General features: G+C 46.4%; 1 protein-coding gene across 1 annotated transcript in view; it reads right to left on the bottom strand.

Moving 5' to 3' along the window:
• Window positions 1-15,849, bottom strand: part of LOXL2 (lysyl oxidase like 2) — a 57,259-nt gene extending 41,410 nt beyond the window's left edge. The window contains exons 1-3 of the mRNA XM_041424834.1: window positions 15,769-15,849; window positions 4,389-4,785; window positions 163-338 (exon numbers count right to left, since the gene is read on the bottom strand). Coding sequence (XP_041280768.1) covers window positions 163-338; window positions 4,389-4,740 — 528 coding nt within the window. The 5' untranslated portion in view covers window positions 4,741-4,785; window positions 15,769-15,849. The remainder of the gene's footprint in view (window positions 1-162; window positions 339-4,388; window positions 4,786-15,768) is intronic.
• Between the last annotated feature and the right edge of the window lie 1,822 nt (window positions 15,850-17,671).

The following is a 17,671-nucleotide window of genomic DNA, read 5'->3' as shown; positions in this document are numbered from 1 at the left end:
ATGGGATAAATTGATAATATGAATATATATGTGATAAACATAGGATAAATTGATAATATGAACAAACATGCAGGATAAACATGTGATAAATTAACAACTTCCATCACTTCCAACCATCCCTCTCCACAGGACGTTCTGGATCACCATTTTCACCCCAATTACCTCAATTTGATTAATCAGGGAGTTGTCAAACTTGAAGCCTGGGATCCTCTTCTCGCTGCACACCACGCCCACGTCCTCGGTGTGTTTGCAGTCGCTCACGCCCCAGCCGTTGGAGCCGCAGGCGGCCAGGCTGCTCTCCTTGCCCGTGCAGTGCACGTTGTCCAGCCAGATTTTCCCTGGAAAAGGGGGAAAACACAGCTGAGATTCCAAGAGGAGGAATCTGGGCTGGAATCCCTGAATCTGGAAGCTGGGTCTCACTGTCGGTGTGAAAATCAAGGTGTGAAACCTTGGTGTGAAAGTGAAGTGGCAACACCTCAAGGACTGATGGGTTGGGAAAAGCTCTGGGTCACGGCTTTTCCCATCCTTTATCCATTTGGGAATGAAGATCCACCTCCAGCCTGTGCTGCCCCAGGGATACTGATGAAAATTCTCAGTGGGAAAAATCAAGGTGCAAAAAATGAAAATGAATAAAGCGGCACCTCAAGCAGTGCAGGTTGTCCAGCCAAATTTTCCCTGGAATGGGAAGAACCACGCCTGAGATTCCAAGAGGAGGGATCTGGGCTGGATTCCCTGAATCTGGATTCCAAGGAAGCAGCTGAGTCTCATTCTCAGTGTGAAAATCAAGGTGTGAAATCTTGGTGTGAAAATAACGAAGCACCTCAAGGACTGATGGATTGGGAAAAGCTCTGGCCCATGGATTTTCCTGTCCTTTATCCATTTGGGAATAAAATCCACCTCCAGCCTGGGCTGCCCCAGGGATCAGTGAATCAGATGAAAATTCTGATTAAAATCCTGCCGTGCCCCAATTTTATTGATTAGGCCCTGCCCTCCAATCACCCTCAAATCATTCCTGATTCATCAAATCCTCATTAAATCTGGGATTGCTTAAACCCTTAAAAATGAGATTTTTAAATTTAATTTCTCAAACCATCATTGTTTTTTGGGGGTTCTTCTAAAATGGAAATTCCACCTCCAGGTTCCAGCTGGGAATTCCCATTTTTCCTGGGTGTGTGTTCACAGGCATATATATTATATTAAAAAATAGATATTACATATAACTCTAATATGTGAAAATATTAAATAAATTAATTCTATTTAAATTGCTAAACTATTAAATAAATTAATTTATTTAAATGTTTATTAAAGGAACTTTAAATTAAATATTTATTTTAAATTTTAAAACATTAAATTAATAGATTTATTCCATTATATATAATTGTATGTATTGGCATAATTATATATGCATTAAATAGTAAAGAAATATATTTATTTAAAATATTAATCCAATATTAATCTTATAATTATATTAATTAGATTATTATTATATTCTATCAATATATATTTTAGTAACTAAATTATCTATATTGTCATGAAATATTAATATTAATAATCACTAATAGTAAAGAAATATATTTATTTAAAATATTAAATCAATATTAATTTAATTGATGTTAAATGAAGCAAATATATTAAACTATGTATTATATAATATATTACATATGAATGTATTTTAGATATTAATATATAATATAATAGATAATATGTTGAATTTATATTCTATTCTATTATATCATATCATATCATATTATGTTATATTATGTTATGTTATTTTAAAATTAATACTATAGTAAAAGAAATTCATAACTAATTATAATTATGCTGTCATTATAATATAATTAATTTAAATTAATATATTTAAATTTGTTCAAACCATTAAAACAATAAATTAATATCAAAATCAGGCTCCCTTCAGAACCAGAGTGGGAGGAGCCCCCCAGGCCCGGGTTTGGGATTTCCCTGGGAATTCTCCCTCCCTGTGACCCCGTGGTTTGTTTTCCGCTGTCACGGCCTCTTCCTCGCTTGGAAATCTCCGGCTCTGCCTCCGGAGCCAAAATCCACAACTCCGCCAGCACATTCCAGCTTTGCAATTTCCCTCAGGCCCCGCTCGCCCTTTTACGGGCCATTTATTGGTGTGAGCACTCAAAAACTGCTCAGATCCACCCAAACAGCACCTTCGGCCCTCCCGGGTGGAATTTATCCCCGTGGGATCCACCAGGCTCCAGGAGAGCAGGAAAAATCCTCAGCAGAACAAGACTCAATCCCAATAAATCCCAATAAATCCCTTGGGGTGGCCCTTATTACACAGACATGTTGTTATTCCTGGATTATTTCAGAGTTTTCCCTCTCAGATTTGGTGATTCCAGGAATTCCCGGCTGTCACACACTAATATTCTCCTTTCCAAGGGTTTTCCCAGCAGATGTTTGGGATTCGGGTGGGATTTTCCACATTTCCACCAGGTGCAAGTTCAGAGGGTGGAAAGGATGTGGAAAATGCATCCCCAGGAAAAGGGGAGTGGCTTTAAGGTGAAAGAGGGGAAATTTAATTGGGATTTTGGGAAGAAATTCCTCCCTGGGAGGGTGGGGAGTGCCTGGGACGGAATTACCAGAGAAGCTGTGGCTGCCTCTGGATCCCTGGAAGAGCCCAAAGCCAGGTTGGAGCAGCCTGGGACAGTGGAAGGGGGGGAATTGGACGATTTTCAGCTCCTTTCCATCCCAAACCATTCCATGATTCCATTAGATAAAATTTGGGATGAGGCTGAACAACTTTTCCCCACCAGGAGCAGCCTGAAAGCACTCAAAATGGTTATTCCCATATAATTGTTATTCCCATATAGCCCAACAATTGTTATTTCCATTTAACCCAACAATTGTTATTCCCATATAATCCAATAACTGTTATTCCCATTTAACCCAATAATTGGTATTCCCATATAATTCAATAATTGTTATTCCCACGTAACACAATAGTTGTTATTCCCATACAATCATTCCTGTAGGATATGAAATGTTCAGACCCCTTTGGAGGCACAGACCAGACCATGACACAGAACTTTTCCCTAAAATCCAACCTAAATTCCCCCAGCACAGCTCCAGCTTTGGCTGGATCCTGTCCAGGGAACAATCAGAGCTGCTCCTGGGCAGGAGCAGATCCCAAAAATTCCCCCCTCAGTTTCCTCTTTTCCAAGTGCCCTCAGCTGCTCCAGACCCTTCCCCATCCCTGTGTCCATCCTTTGGATGCTCTCCAATAATTTCACACCTTTTTTTACCTCTGAGATCCCAAATCCACTCAGCACAGCATGGAACACCCCCAGCTCATCAATTAAACTGAAATTAGGGATTCCTGGGAGCTGGAGAGACTCCCCCAGTGCCCTGGGATCCCAATCCAAGGTGCCTCAGCTGCTCCAGACCCTTCTTCATCCCTGTGTCCATCCTTTGGATGCTTCCCAATAATTTCACTCATTTTTTACCGCACAGGGCACAGCATGAGAAAGGAACTTTCAAAACCATCAGTGAGACTGATCATTGATGATCAATACCAAAAATCAGGGATTACTGGGAGATGGAAAGACCCTCTCTCTTTTTGAAGATCTCCTCACCTTCTCCTTTCCCATACTTGGAGCTGGTCAGCCAGGACACAGCCTCCACATAGCCCAGCTCCCGGGGAGAGAAACACTCTCCCATGAGAGAGAAACACTCCAAAACCATCAGTGAGACTGGAATCAGGGACTACTGGGAGATGGAAAGGCCCTGGGATCCTAATCCCAAGTCCTTCAGCTGCTCCAGGGCCTTCCCCATGCCTGTGTCCATCCTTTGGAGGCTTTCCAATGCTTTAACATCCTTTTTACCTTGTTACAGAGCACAGCATGAAAAACCAACACTTAAAACTATCAATGAGACTGAAATCAGGGATTATTGGGAGACCCTCTATTCCAAGATCCCCTCACCATCTCCTTTCCCATACTTGGAGCTGGGCAGCCAGGACATGGCCTCCACCTAGCCCAGCTCCTGGCATGAGAGAGAAACACCCCAACACCACCAATTAACTGAAATCAGGGATTATTAGAGGATGGAAAGAGCCTTTCCCTGCTCCAAGATCCCCTCACCATCTCCTTTCCCATACTTGGAGCTGGGCAGCCAGGACATGGCCTCCACCTAGCCCAGCTCCTGGCATGAGAGAGAAACACCCCAACACCACCAATTAACTGAAATCAGGGATTATTGGGAGATGGAAAGACCCTTTTCCCTGCTCCAGGGAGGGCAGCCAGGACACGGCCTCCACATAGCTCCCGGCACGAGAGAGAAACACCCCAGCACCGCCAATTAAACTGAAATGAGGGATTATTGGGAGATGGAAAGACCCTCTCCCTGCTCCAAGATCCCCTCACCTTCTCCTTTCCCGTACTTGGAGCTGGGCAGCCAGGACACGGCCTCCACGTAGCCCAGCTCCCGGCACACCACGTGGGCGGCGTGGATGGAGAAGTCGTCGTCGCACACGGTGCCCCACTCGCCGCTGTAGAACACCTCCACCCTGCCCTCGTTGTGCTTCCTCTTCTGCCCCGCCAGCCTCAGCTGGATTTTGGGCACGTTTGAGGCTCTCGGGGGGGGCTGGAACACCTGGGGGGCTGGCTCGGGGTAGCCGGGCAGGTACGGCCAGTGCTCGTACTGGGCACAGCTCAGCTCGGCCAGCAGCAGCAGCAGCAGGCACTGGTTGGAGGGGAAAACTTGGGGTCTTCCCATTGTCAGTGATCACAGTCCTCAGAGCCAGAGCCAGGCAGGGCTGTCCTGGAAGAAAATCAGATTTTAATTAAAGTTTGTAGTGATACAAAATTGATATGATTTATATTAGTATAGTATTTCTATTATTTCATTATTATTTATTTAAATATGTTAGTATTTATTTTATTGTTTGTTATTTATGATTTAATTTTTATTTATTCGTTATTATATTTATTATTTATATTATTAATTATTACTTCTATTATTACCTTGGAAATTTGGATTACCTCCAACACCCCCTGTGAAAACCAAAGTCGGGTCAATTATTTCTTGTGGGGTGGACAAACAAACTGAAACCTCCTCCATTTATAAGTTTAGATCAACTTGCCATGCAATTTCACCCCAAAAATACATTTTCCCCAGGTAAAATTCTCTAAGTTGGGAATTGCAGCAAATTATTTTCCTCTTTTCCTCCAGAAATCCAGCAGGAAAACTTCACCCAAATCCTGCCAGGACAGAGCTGAGCCCTTTTTTTTCCCCATCAAGAATCCAAACCCATCACGAGCAGAGGAAAACCAGGAGGGTGAGGAAATCTCGTGGCCAGCAGTGAGGGATTTATCCCAAACTCTGGGTTCCCAGTGGGATAAAAGATTTATTTCTGTTCCTGCACGTCTGGTTCCATCTGTAGAAGCTCAAAACATCACTAGACACTTGGCAGAAGCCTTGGATGACCTTGGAATAGTGGAAAACATCTCCAGGTTTTGGTTGTAAGTCTGGATGGGGATTTATTGGCATCCAAGTGCTCCACGAGCACAATTTAAGGTAGGAACAGACAACTTCTCGTGACTCACAAGAGGAATTTCATCCAGGAACTGAATCCTGTGAAATCCTGTCCTTTTCCTGCTTCCCACTCACAGCCAGGCACATGGAGCGGTCAAGCAGGACACGTGGGGGTGAGGATTCCATCATTTCCGAGTGAAGAAATGCCAGAGCTCAGTGGGAAAATCCTCCCCAGACGTTCAGAGCTCTGTTATTTCCTGGCAGCCACCGGAGGAGAGGAGAAAGGGGGAGGACTTGGCTCCAAAGGAGATGTCTAGGAACTAAAATTCTCTGAAATTTCAGCTAAATCTGGTCTATCCCTAAAAAAAAAAATCCCCAAAAAATCACATCCTCACAAAAAGATACAAAATCCATGAACACCCTTTAAAGCTGAGGAGGATGTGGATCAGAATTCCAGGTCATTTCCAGGGCTGTGCCTCAGTTTCCCTGTGGGTTAAACAGGGATGGGGCTCAGGAGATTCCTGCTGGAATGAAATGGATTTTCCTAAGGAAGGGAGAAGTGAAACAGGAGCACGGGGATTAAAATCCCTCAGGATTGGAGGGGAAACAAGAAACATGAGAGGAGGTTTCCCAACAGATCTCATAAATCAGGATGGGGCAGGAAAATGAGGGGGGAAAAAATCTTGGAAAACAAACATTGGGTTTGCAGGAGCCAATTTTTTGTAGGTCAGGAGGTGAGGCTGAGAGAGAGGAATAAAATCAGGTCCTGCCCCAGCTTGGGGATGGCAGGAGGGAAATGCAGCTGCTGCTCCCTCTGGCAGCCGGGAGAGGGGATTTTCCAGAGGGAATGCAGCTGGAGGGCAGATCAGAGGGACCCCAGATCCAGGAGCTCTAGAAGGATCCAGGAACTCCAGAGGGATCCAGAATTCTGGATCCAGGAGCTCCAGAGGGATCCAGGATCCCAGGTCCAGGAGCTCCAGAGCAATCCAGAGTTCTGGATCCAGGAGCTCCAGAGGGATCCAGGATTCCAGATCCAGGAGCTCCAGAGGGATCCAGGAGCTCCAGAGGGATCCAGAATCCCAGATCCAGGAGCTCCAGAAGGCTCCAGGAACTCCAGAGGTATCCAGGATCCCAGATCCAGGAGCTCCAGAGCAATCCAGAATTCTGGATCGAGGAGCTCCAGAGAGATCCAGGATATCCAGGATCCCAGATCCAGGAGCTCCAGAGCAATCCAGAATTCTGGATCCAGGAGCTCCAGAGGGATCCAGGATTCCTGATCCAGGAGCTCCAGAGGGATCCAGGATTCCAGATCCAGGAGCTCCAGAGGGATCCAGGAGCTCCAGAGGGATCCAGAATCCCAGATCCAGGAGCTCCAGAAGGCTCCAGGAACTCCAGAGGTATCCAGGATCCCAGATCCAGGAGCTCCAGAGCAATCCAGAATTCTGGATCGAGGAGCTCCAGAGAGATCCAGGATCCCAGGTCCAGGAGCTCCAGAGGGATCCAGAATTCTGGACCCAGGAACTCCAGAGTGGTCCAGGATCCCAGATCCAGGAGATTCACTGGGATCCAGGAGCTCCAGAGTGACCCAGGATCCCAGATCCAGAAGATCCACTTGGATCCAGGATCCCAGATCCAGGAGATTCACAGGGATCCAGGATCCCAGATCCAGGAGATTCACAGGGATCCAGGAGCTCAGAGTGACCCAGGATCCCAGATCCAGGAGCTCCCGTACCTGGACTGGTCCCAGCCATCAGCCCTGACCCCAAGCCCCGCAGCACCGGGCTCAGAACAAACCTCTGGAGATGTTTGAATGGGTGTGGGATGGGTTCAGCCCAGGGGACAAACAGGGGCTGGGAGATGCTCCTGGATGGAGAAAAAATTCCAGGGATCCCCTTGGATCTCGACAGGGAAGGACAGGTGGGAATTGTCGGTCCAAACTCCAGAGGGGAGGAGTTTCACCTCAGCAGAGCCTCGAGCTCTGCAGGAAAATCTGGGCTTCAGGTTTCATTTTTGAACATCTGGTTTGATCTGCTCCGCACCGAAACATCTGTCTTGATTTGTTCCATCCCCAAATATTCTGTATTGATCTGTTCCATCCCTAAACAACATCTGTCGATCTGCTCCACCCCCAAATATGTGTCTTGATCAGCTCCATCCCCAGTGGCTGCTGTTCCTCGCTGCTGCAGAAGCAGCGTTTGTAAACCCTCAGCAAACCCTCCTCAAAAACAAAATCGGGCTGCAGAAGCTCTCCTGAAAAATTCAGCTGAGGAGGGCAATTTAGCTCCAGACTCCCAGCTGGGCTTAGAAAGGGTCATTATTTGGGTTTCTAAAGGGTCGTTATTTGGGTTTTTAAAGGGTCATTAATTGGGTTTTTAAAGGGTCATTAATTGGGTTTCTAAAAGGTCATTAATTGGGTTTCTAAAGGGTCGTTAAAGCTTTCCCAGGACTGTCCCACACACTGAGAATGCAGAGCTCTGTTTATAAATATTTGTATTTCTATTTCTGGGAGCATCTGGATGGTCCTGCAGCCACGTGAGGGAAATTTGGGAAGGAAAAGGCAGATAAAGGGTGGAGCAACCTCCCAGTCAAACCCTGCAGCTGTCAGAGATAAGGCAGCACTTCAGCATCTTGACTAGAACATGAACAAATTCCCCTCTGGGTCACTTTTGGTTTATTTCTGAACCTCCAGAAAGCTCAATGTCAACTAAACCCGAATATTTGGGAGGAGAAAAGGCTCAACAAAGAGCCCAGAACATGCCCCGTGCCAAGGCAAACAGGAACCCGTGTCAGCCCCGCTTTCGGGGGTCCCTCGGGATCAGGGAACAACTGCAAGCTGTGAACTCCCCCTCGAGCCCTTCCCCTGCTCAAACCCAACCTCTGCAGCCGCTTCAGGGAGGACTGGAGCCAAAAGACACAACAATTTGGGGAAACCGTGCGGAGCAGGGCTGGGGATGGCTCCCAGCCGCCGCGGAGGTGTTAATGAGCCGAGCCTGCCAGATGCCAGAGCCTTTCCAAGAATCCCGGCCCTGCGAGACCTCGGGAGCAGCTGGCAGGGAGGGGAAGGTCACGGCAGAGCTCCAGGTTGCTTTAATTGGGGCCAAGATTAGCCTGGGAGACACTAATTGGGATTAGAGCAGATCCAGGAGGTGGAACTTGACCTCTTGGCAAAGCCCTGCTGAGCCGGGCTGCCCTGGAGCCCAAAATGGGTTTGCTGCTGTTCCCCAGGAATTTAGGGACCCACACGGATCATCCAAGTCCTGCACAGGGAAAGGAGAAAACTCACAGAGCTGGAAAAATCCTGGTGGGAGAGGATAAAGCGCTACAGAGGGAATTCTGGCTGGGAAAAAGGAATTCCAACAAGATTGTAGGAACACATTCCCAACCCATCCCTAGGAAAAATGGCTCAGGGCACTCAGGTGGAGCACCACCGTGTCCCTGCTTTGCTGTGGGATCAGGAGGGGCTCCTTGAGGGGAAGGCACTGGAAAATCACTCAGAAATCCCATTCCATGAGCAAAAATCCTGGGGGAATTCTGCACAAGACCGGGACAGCAGCAGCGCCTGAGTTCCCTCTAATCCCAAACATCAGGAGACAAAACGTCCACAGGTTCTGCGTCCCCCAAAATAAACCCTCCTGCTCCCACAGCCCCTGTTCATTGAGGGGCTCAAGAAAATTTCCTCAGATTAAACCAGGAAGAGCAGGATCCAGAGGGATTCCACAGCCACGATTTGGGATTCCCACAAAAAACGGCAGCCCAGGTCCAAGGGGGAAACTTCAGGAACGCAGCAGAATCCAGGGAAAGCTCCCAGGGCCTCAGCACTGAAATGGGCTCTCAGCTTCTGTCTATCCCGAGGGGACAGGAGGGAAAAGTGGGAATTCTGGCATGGCAGAGCTCAGGCTGGGTTTGCCCCATCCCTGGAGATGTCCAAGGCCAGGCTGGATGGGGCTTGGGGCACCCAGGGACGGTGGAAGGGGGTGGAAGGAGATGGGATTTAAGGGATTTAAAATCCCTTCCCACCCAAACCATTCCATGGCTCTGATCCACAGCATCCAGGTCGTTTTTCACTGGGATTTGAGGCCAGGACTGGTTTAGAGGATTGATAACAGAGAAAATTTCCCAGCAGCTCCTTCACTCCACAGAAATCCTGGATTTATTCTTTCCTGAAATCTCCCTCCTCAGCTCCAAGACATTTTAGCAGCCTCAGTCAAAACAACATTTGAAGGGCACGGGCAGCACCAGGCAGAGCCAGCTGCACCCTCACATCACGGGGGCACCAGAAACCACAAGAACACAACTTAACATGGAAAATATTCCAGCGAAACCACAGCTCTGCCGCTGGCAGCGAGGCTTGGACACGTTCTCCCCTCCCGTCTGGGGGAGCTGCACGTGCTGAGCTCCCTGAGAAGAAATCCAGGCTGAAGTTTGCGGGAGGTTTGGTTTGGGCTGGATTTTCCTTTCCTTTCGGGCTCATTGCTCCCCTCACGGCCTCTAAGGACCTCCAGATTTCTTCCTGACGTCAGGGCAATATTTTGGTCTCTCCATTCAAAGGAATCCAAGACAGAACATTAAAAACCCATCGAGGAGAGCCAGTGGAGAAGGCAGGAAATGCTCCAGGTCTCCTGGTTCTCTGTGCCATATTCCAGCCTGGAAGCTGAGATCCATCCCCACAGGAATGTGTAGTGTAAGGCTTCCAGGCATGATCCTGGTGGCTGCTGACTCAGCCCTTTCCAGGGCTCCAGTCCTGGGTCTTGAAGGGAACAGAGACATGGGATGGCGAGGAAAAAGCATGGAATTGTTATGGAATCATGGGATGGACTGGGTTGGAAGGGATTGAAATCCCATCCTGTGCCACCCCTGCCATGGCAGGGACACCTCCCTCTGCCCCAGGGTGTCCATCCTTGGACACTTCCAGGGATCCAGGGGCAGCTGCAGCTGCTCTGGGAATTCCATCCCAGCCTTCCCCACCCCCTCCCAGGGAGGAATTCCTTGCCAATATCCCAACTATCCCTGCCCTCTGGCAGTTTAAAACCATTGCTTCTTGTCCTGGCACTCTCTGCCCATTTAAAATCCTTCTCCCTCCTTTTCATGGACCTCCCAAAGCTCCCAATCCTGAGTTTTTCCTTTTCCAGGTGTAACAGAGCCCGCTCATCTCCCGAGCCGAATCCAGCCAAAATTCCCCTTTTGAATCCCCTCCAGTCACCCCAGCCACGGATGAGCTCAGACAAACCCCGGAACCAGACACTTCCCTGCTCCCTTCCTCCTCCAGACAACAAAAGGAAAGTCTGGAATGCCCACGGGAGCGCTTTGTGCCCGAGGAGGCAGCAACGCTCCACATCCCTCGGGAGCAGGGACAATTGTCCCGATTGTCCCTGGAGCTCTGAACCGTTGGTGTTCAGCCGCTTGGAACTGGGAATCCCGGGAATCCTGGGAATTTCTGCATCCCAATTCCATTCTCCATCGCCCCAGGTGCGTTCCTCGGGCTGGGAATAGAATACTGGGAAGCCCTGCATTCCCAATTCCACTCTCTATCCCTCGGGCTGGGAACAGGAATCCCGGGAATCCCTGCATTCCCAATTTCAGCTCCATCACCCCAGGTACATTCCTCGGGCTGGGAACAGGATTTCCCTTGGAAGAGGAATCCCGGGAATCCCTGCATCCTGAGTTCCAGCTCCATCGCCTCAGGTACATTCCTCGGGGTGGGAACAGGATTTCCCTTGGAACAGGAATCCCGGGAATCCCTGCATCCCAAATTCCACTCTCCATCACCCCAGGTGCATTCCTCGGGCTGGGAACAGGAATCCTGGGAATCCCTGCATCCCCAGTTCCAGCTCCATCACCTCAGGTGTATTCCTCTGGCTGGGAACAGGAATCCTGGGAATTCCTGCATTCCCAATTCCACTCTCCATCCACCCCAGATGCCACGGGAGGAGTTCTCCAGCCTCTTCTCCACTGGGAGCCTCTCCAGAATTGTTAAAGGAAATAAAGTCCTGCCATTCCCTGGGGTGAGATTTTGGATCCCTGCTCCCAGTGCTCCAAGAGTCTCTGCCCTGCCATGGCAGGGGCTCTCCAAGGGTTAAATCCCCATGGATTAAATCCCTTCCCGTTCCCACTCCTAAAAACCTGAGCCACAAAGGTCCCTGGAAGGATCAGAGGCACCAACCACTGGCAGAAAATCCAGGTGTTGATCCCTGGAAAAATTCCCATGTCCCTGCAAATTTTAGGGAATTCATCTTTATAAACATCAATATATCCTCATAAATACATCTTTATATAGATAAATATGAAGATAAATATCTCTTTATAGTGATACATTTCCCCAGATAGAGATGGGGAAAAGTCTTCCTGCTACATTCCCAGATTTCTAACCAGGATCTCTGTAATGTTATGAGCTCTCCTGGTCATTTGATCTTTATTTTTTTTATCTCCACACAGCAAAAACTGCTTAAATTAAACAGGAAAAATTCATCTGAAGGGGAAAATTAACCGCAGAGAAGGATCCTGAGCTGAAGGAGCAGAGCTCAGCCTGGCTGGGGATTTCCCTGGAGAGGATTTCCAGGTGGATCTGAAACCCTCCAAGGAGGAGGGGATCACTCCTCACCCTCGGGGTGATGCTGTTTGAATTAATCTCCCTAATCCAGCAGCGGGACAGCCGGGCTCCAAACCAGGCCGTTGTTATTGCTGGGAAATCCCCCTTGGAATAACAAATTTCCATCCTGGGTTAGGAGTGGAACTTTTCCTCCTCCGAGGGCGTTTTTGCAGAGGGGAGTGGGAAAGGTGGGACAGAAAATGTCAAAAAAGGGCTCAGAAAGTGAATAAAAAGGGCCCTGACAGTGTCAAAGAAAGGCTCTGAGAGTGTTAAAGAACGGGCTCTGAAGGTGTCAAAAAAGGCCCTGAAAGTGCCAAAAAAGGGCCCTGGAAGTGAAAAAAAGGGTTCTGAGAGTACCAAAAAAGGGCCCTGAAGGTGCCAAAAAAGGGCCCTGGAGGTGTCCAAAAAAGGGCTCAGAAAGTGTCAAAAAAAAGGGCCCTGAAGCTGTCAAAAAAGGGCCCTGGAGGTGCCAAAAAAGGGCCCTGAGTTTGTCAAAAAAGGCCCTGGAAATGTCAAAAAAGGGCCCTGAGAGTGTCCAAAAAGGCCATGAAAGTGCCAAAAAGGGGCTCTGTCTCTCTGGCAGACACTGACCCCCAAGAGAACTCTGCACTGACCTGAGGCTGTGGGGAAAACTTCCAAAATTGAGTGACAGCACTGGGACTGTTGGTGTGGAATTTGGATGGAAGTGTGTGGGTGGGAAACTTAGAGTTTAAGGGTTCAGAATATAGTAATATATTCTATTATATATATGTAAATAAATATAAACAAATATTATATGTTTATATATTTTTGTATATAATACACACTAAATATAAATATAAATATAAATATAAATATAAATATAAATATAAATCAAGATAGAGGTTTTAGGGCAGAGGCTGCTCCTTCTTCACCTTGTTCTTCACGAGTTTAAGTGGTATTGTGTAAATGGATAAAAAAGTCCACACTGCAGGCCACAAGTGCTCAGTTATTAAGTCAAAAGTAAAAATAATTTAAGCATCATTTCTTAATTAGACAATTTATCCTTAACAAGACTTGCAGAGAGGGAGAAATAGGGCTCCATTTTTTAGTTTGTTAGAGTGAAATGCTGCAAAACTCATGGGTGGTGAGACTGTAATATAAATAAGAACTAATAAACATCTAAGTAAATATAAATAAGAACTAATAAACATCTAAGTAAATATAAATAATAACTAATAAATATCCAAGTAAATATAAATAATAACTAATAAACATCTAAGTAAATATAAATAATAACTAATAAATATCCAAGTAAATATAAATAATAACTAATAAACATCTAAGTAAATATAAATAATAACTAATAAATATCCAAGTAAATATAAATAATAACTAATAAACATCTAAGTAAATATAAATAATAACTAATAAATATCCAAGTAAATATAAATAATAACTAATAAACATCTAAGTAAATATAAATAATAACTAATAAATATCCAAGTAAATATAAATAATAACTAATAAACATCTAAGTAAATATAAATAATAACTAATAAATATCCAAGTAAATATAAATAATAACTAATAAACATCTAAGTAAATATAAATAATAACTAATAAATATCCAAGTAAATATAAATAATAACTAATAAACATCTAAGTAAATATAAATAATAACTAATAAATATCCAAGTAAATATAAATAATAACTAATAAACATCTAAGTAAATATAAATAATAACTAATAAATATCCAAGTAAATATAAATAATAACTAATAAATATCCAAGTAAATATAAATAATAACTAATAAACATCTAAGTAAATATAAATAAGAACTAATAAACATCTAAGTAAATATAAATAATAACTAATAAAGTGAGACTGTAATATAAATAAGAACTAATAAACATCTAAGTAAATATAAATAAGAACTAATAAACATCTAAGTAAATATAAATAATAACTAATAAATATCCAAGTAAATATAAATAATAACTAATAAACATCTAAGTAAATATAATGTAAATAACAACTAATAAACCTCAAAGTCCAAACAAGAAATAATGTCTTGTGCATTTAATCCCGGCCCTGGTAAAATCTGGGGATCATCCCAGTGCCCAGACCTGGGAGCTCTGCTTTGAAACCTCACCAGGGACGCTCTGGAATTGCTCGGGAGGGGAAGGAATAAAAGGGAAAAATGAATATAAATGAAGGAACGGGAAGGAAAGCGGAATGGAGCACAGGGACAGTAAAGACAATGAATTTGGATACAAAAACCCAGAGCTCGTTTCTGGGTGCGTCTCAGGGTCTCAGCCTGCAGCAGGATGAAGTTCCAGCAGAGCACACGGAATTCCCGTTGGAATTTCCATTCAGTCCCGCGCGGAGGGCAGGAGCCTTTCCTGGGCTCCATCACCAACTCCGCAACCCCCGGGGCTCTTCCGAGCTGCTGAAACTTCCCCGAAGTTTTTCCCCCTAAAATTCTCATTTCTGCACCCCCAAAGCTCCTGCTGGTTGGACTGGAGAGGGATTCTGAGCCTCAGCACCGCCTGATTTAAGGATTGAATTTCCTTTAACGAGGCATTTTCGGGGATGTTTCCCAACATCCTGCTGCCCCTGGGGCCGGGATTATCGGAATTCCCTCCCGGAGCACCCAGCACTCGCTCCAAGGTGTGATTCCTCCCTGAGCGCTCGGATATCCCAGCAGTTCACGCTTTTATTTCATTTATTATTATTTTAACTGCTCCCCACTCCCCAGATGAGGAAATTCCACCACCGTGGGTGGCGAGAAAACTGGGAAGGAGGAGCCCTAAATCCGTGATTTTTTTGGCTGTATCCAGGAAAAATTGGGAGCACCGCGCTGTCACCTTTATGAGCTGATTGTGGAGATGATGAATTATTTTCCAGCTGCACTCCCAAATATCCAAACTTGGATCTTCCTCTCTAATATTCTAAATTATCTGGGCTTAGATCTTTTATGCACAGTTGTTTAATTAACAACAAAAACTCATCGGGAGGGAAATATTAATCACAACGATTGGTGAGCTCAGCCCGGGGCTGGTTGAGCATCCCACGTTTCTCCGGGGCAGCTTTCCAGGCGGATATCCCGAAGTAATCCCAAAATTCACCAGCATAAAACAGTTTTCAAGGAGCTGCTGGTAGGCTCAGAGAATCCCCAGCAGTGACAGCAGGAAAAAAAATTCCTTAATTAAGGACATATTTTGCACCTTCTGCCAAACATCTGCCCCTGAGTTTTGCCTCTGAAAAAACGGGAATTATCCAGAGAGGAGAACTCCAAGATCCTCCCCGATTTACCCAACGCTGATGGCTTTTCTGCTCGAAATTCGGGATATTTTACCAAAATCCCAGCTCAGGCATTGCCCGGACTCGCAACTCGTCTTTTATTCCAGTCGGGAATGGCTGGGAGCAAAAAAAGGGATAAAATCTCCAGCTCGGCCAGGACTTCTTTAAAAAGTGACACCGAAACTCTTCGGCATCGCAGCCCCGCCAAATCCAGCCCGGGGGACAAGAATTAGGAAAAACATCAATTTTCCCCCAGCCCAGTCTTTTACCGCGATGGGAGAGGGAGAAAAACACGTTCGGAGAGAAGAAGGGAAATGAAACTTTCAGCCGCGAAGAAAGAAAGCTTTAGAAACGTTGAAATTAATGATTTTTTTGTGGCAATAAAACCCCAAACCCGGCTCGCAGCCCCGAATTTACCTCAATTAGCGGCGCCTGTGCTGGGGGGCAGCTCAGCCCAGCTTCATCCAGGTTTTCCTCGCGGGCTGAGCGCTGCAAAAAATCCTCCTGCAGGCAGGGAAATGTGCGGCGAGGAGCTGCTGCTTCCTGCCAAATTTCAGTGGATTTGCTCCGCAAACCCCTCCCCGGAGCCGCCCCGCCGGCGGCTCCGCCGTGAGCTCAGCGCTCCTCCCGGCCGGGCAGAGCGGGGGGAGCGGCCGCGCTTCCCAAAAAAAAAAAAAAATAAATAAATAAAAGAAAAAGATGAGGAGCATGGATTTTTAATCCCCAGAGAATAAATCCTGGGAGTTATCCCGGTGAAACTTTAATATTTAAGGACTCTGAGGTGATTCAGTGCCTGGGATTGCAGGGGGTTCTGGCACGGCATCCTGGAATTCCCAGCACTGGCAGCTCCCGGGGTTCACCCACCCTTAACCCTGCAGCATCCCCTTTTCCAGCTGCTCCACATCCTCGGAATTCCCAGCACTGGCATCTCCTGGGATTCACCCACCTTTAATCCTTTCCCAGCTGCTCCACATTCCCTAGAATTCCCAGCACTGGCATCTCCTGGGGTTCACCCACCTTCAACCTTTCAGCATCCACTTTTCCAGCTGTTCCACATTCCCTGGAATTCCCAGTGTTCTCATCTCCCTGGGATTCACCCACCTTTAACCCTTTTCCAGCTGCTCCACATTCCCTGGAATTCCCAGTATTTTCATCTCCCTGGATTCCCCCACCTTTAATCAGCATCCAGCTTTTCCAGCTGCTGGATATTCCTTAAGCTTGCTCCTACAGCAGCTCAAAGCAAAGCAAGGGATTTTCGTTATGAACCCAGCTTGTCCTGCAGTTATTCCCCACTCCTGGGAGTCCCAAGGATTAAAAACAATTCCTCATGGAAAAATAACAAATCCTCGATTGGAGAATTCCCAGGTGGGAACAGTTCTTTTCCCAAAAATCAGAGCTGGATCAATCCCACATCATTCTGAACCTCTACCAGGGGGGCTGTGGTTTTAATTTATCCTAACAATTCTCTTTATTCCCTTTGATTCAGGTGTGAAAATAACAGGGAACCGAGTGGGTGTTAAATCTTGGAAAAGAACCTGGAATTCTGTCTCCTGACCCAGTTTTGGGCAGCAGTGTCAGCATTTCCCAAATTCCAATATATTCCCGGTATTTTCTCCCCAGCTTTGGCCCGGGGTGTTTGAATCTCTCCTCTGTGGTTTTCAAACAAATCAGCAGGAAGTTGATGGACACAGAAAGGGAAATATTCCCAAAGGTGACTTCGGAAGGAATGCTCCCATTTATCCAGTGTGCTCCTGGTTTAGAGGAGTTTCCAGCAAGCCCAGGGATGGGATCTGGGATGGGATCCAGGGATGGGATCTGGGAAGGGATCCAGGGATGGGATCTGGGATGGGATCCAGGGATGGGATCTGGGGTTGGGATCCAGGGATGGGATCCGGGATGGGATCTGGGATGGGATTCAGGGATGGGATCCAAGGATGGGATCCAAGGGTGGGATCTGGGGATGGGATCCAGGGATGGGATCTGGGGTTGGGATCCAGGGATGGGATCCGGGATGGGATCTGGGATGGGATTCGGGGATGAGATCCAGAGGTGGGATCTAGGGGCAGGATTCAGGGATGGGATCTGGGGTTGGGATCCAGGAATGGGATCGGGGGATGAGATCCAGAGGTGGGATCCAGGGACAGGATTCAGGGATGGGATCTGGGAATGGGATCCAGAGACAGGATCCAGGGGTGGGATCCTAGCACAGGGCTGCTGTCAATGGATTTTCCTCTGGAATCCTCCTGCTCAGCAATTCCAATTTAATTCTATTCATCAGGATTAAAAATTCCAGCTTTAATGCCCAATTCCAGACACATTT

Source organism: Onychostruthus taczanowskii, unplaced genomic scaffold, assembly GCF_017590055.1.
Source record: "Onychostruthus taczanowskii isolate IOZ18803 unplaced genomic scaffold, ASM1759005v1 scaffold84, whole genome shotgun sequence".
NCBI classification, from domain to species: Eukaryota; Metazoa; Chordata; class Aves; order Passeriformes; family Passeridae; genus Onychostruthus; species Onychostruthus taczanowskii.
Note: the sequence above shows the minus strand (reverse complement) of the source record. Positions and strands in the feature narration are given on the sequence as shown.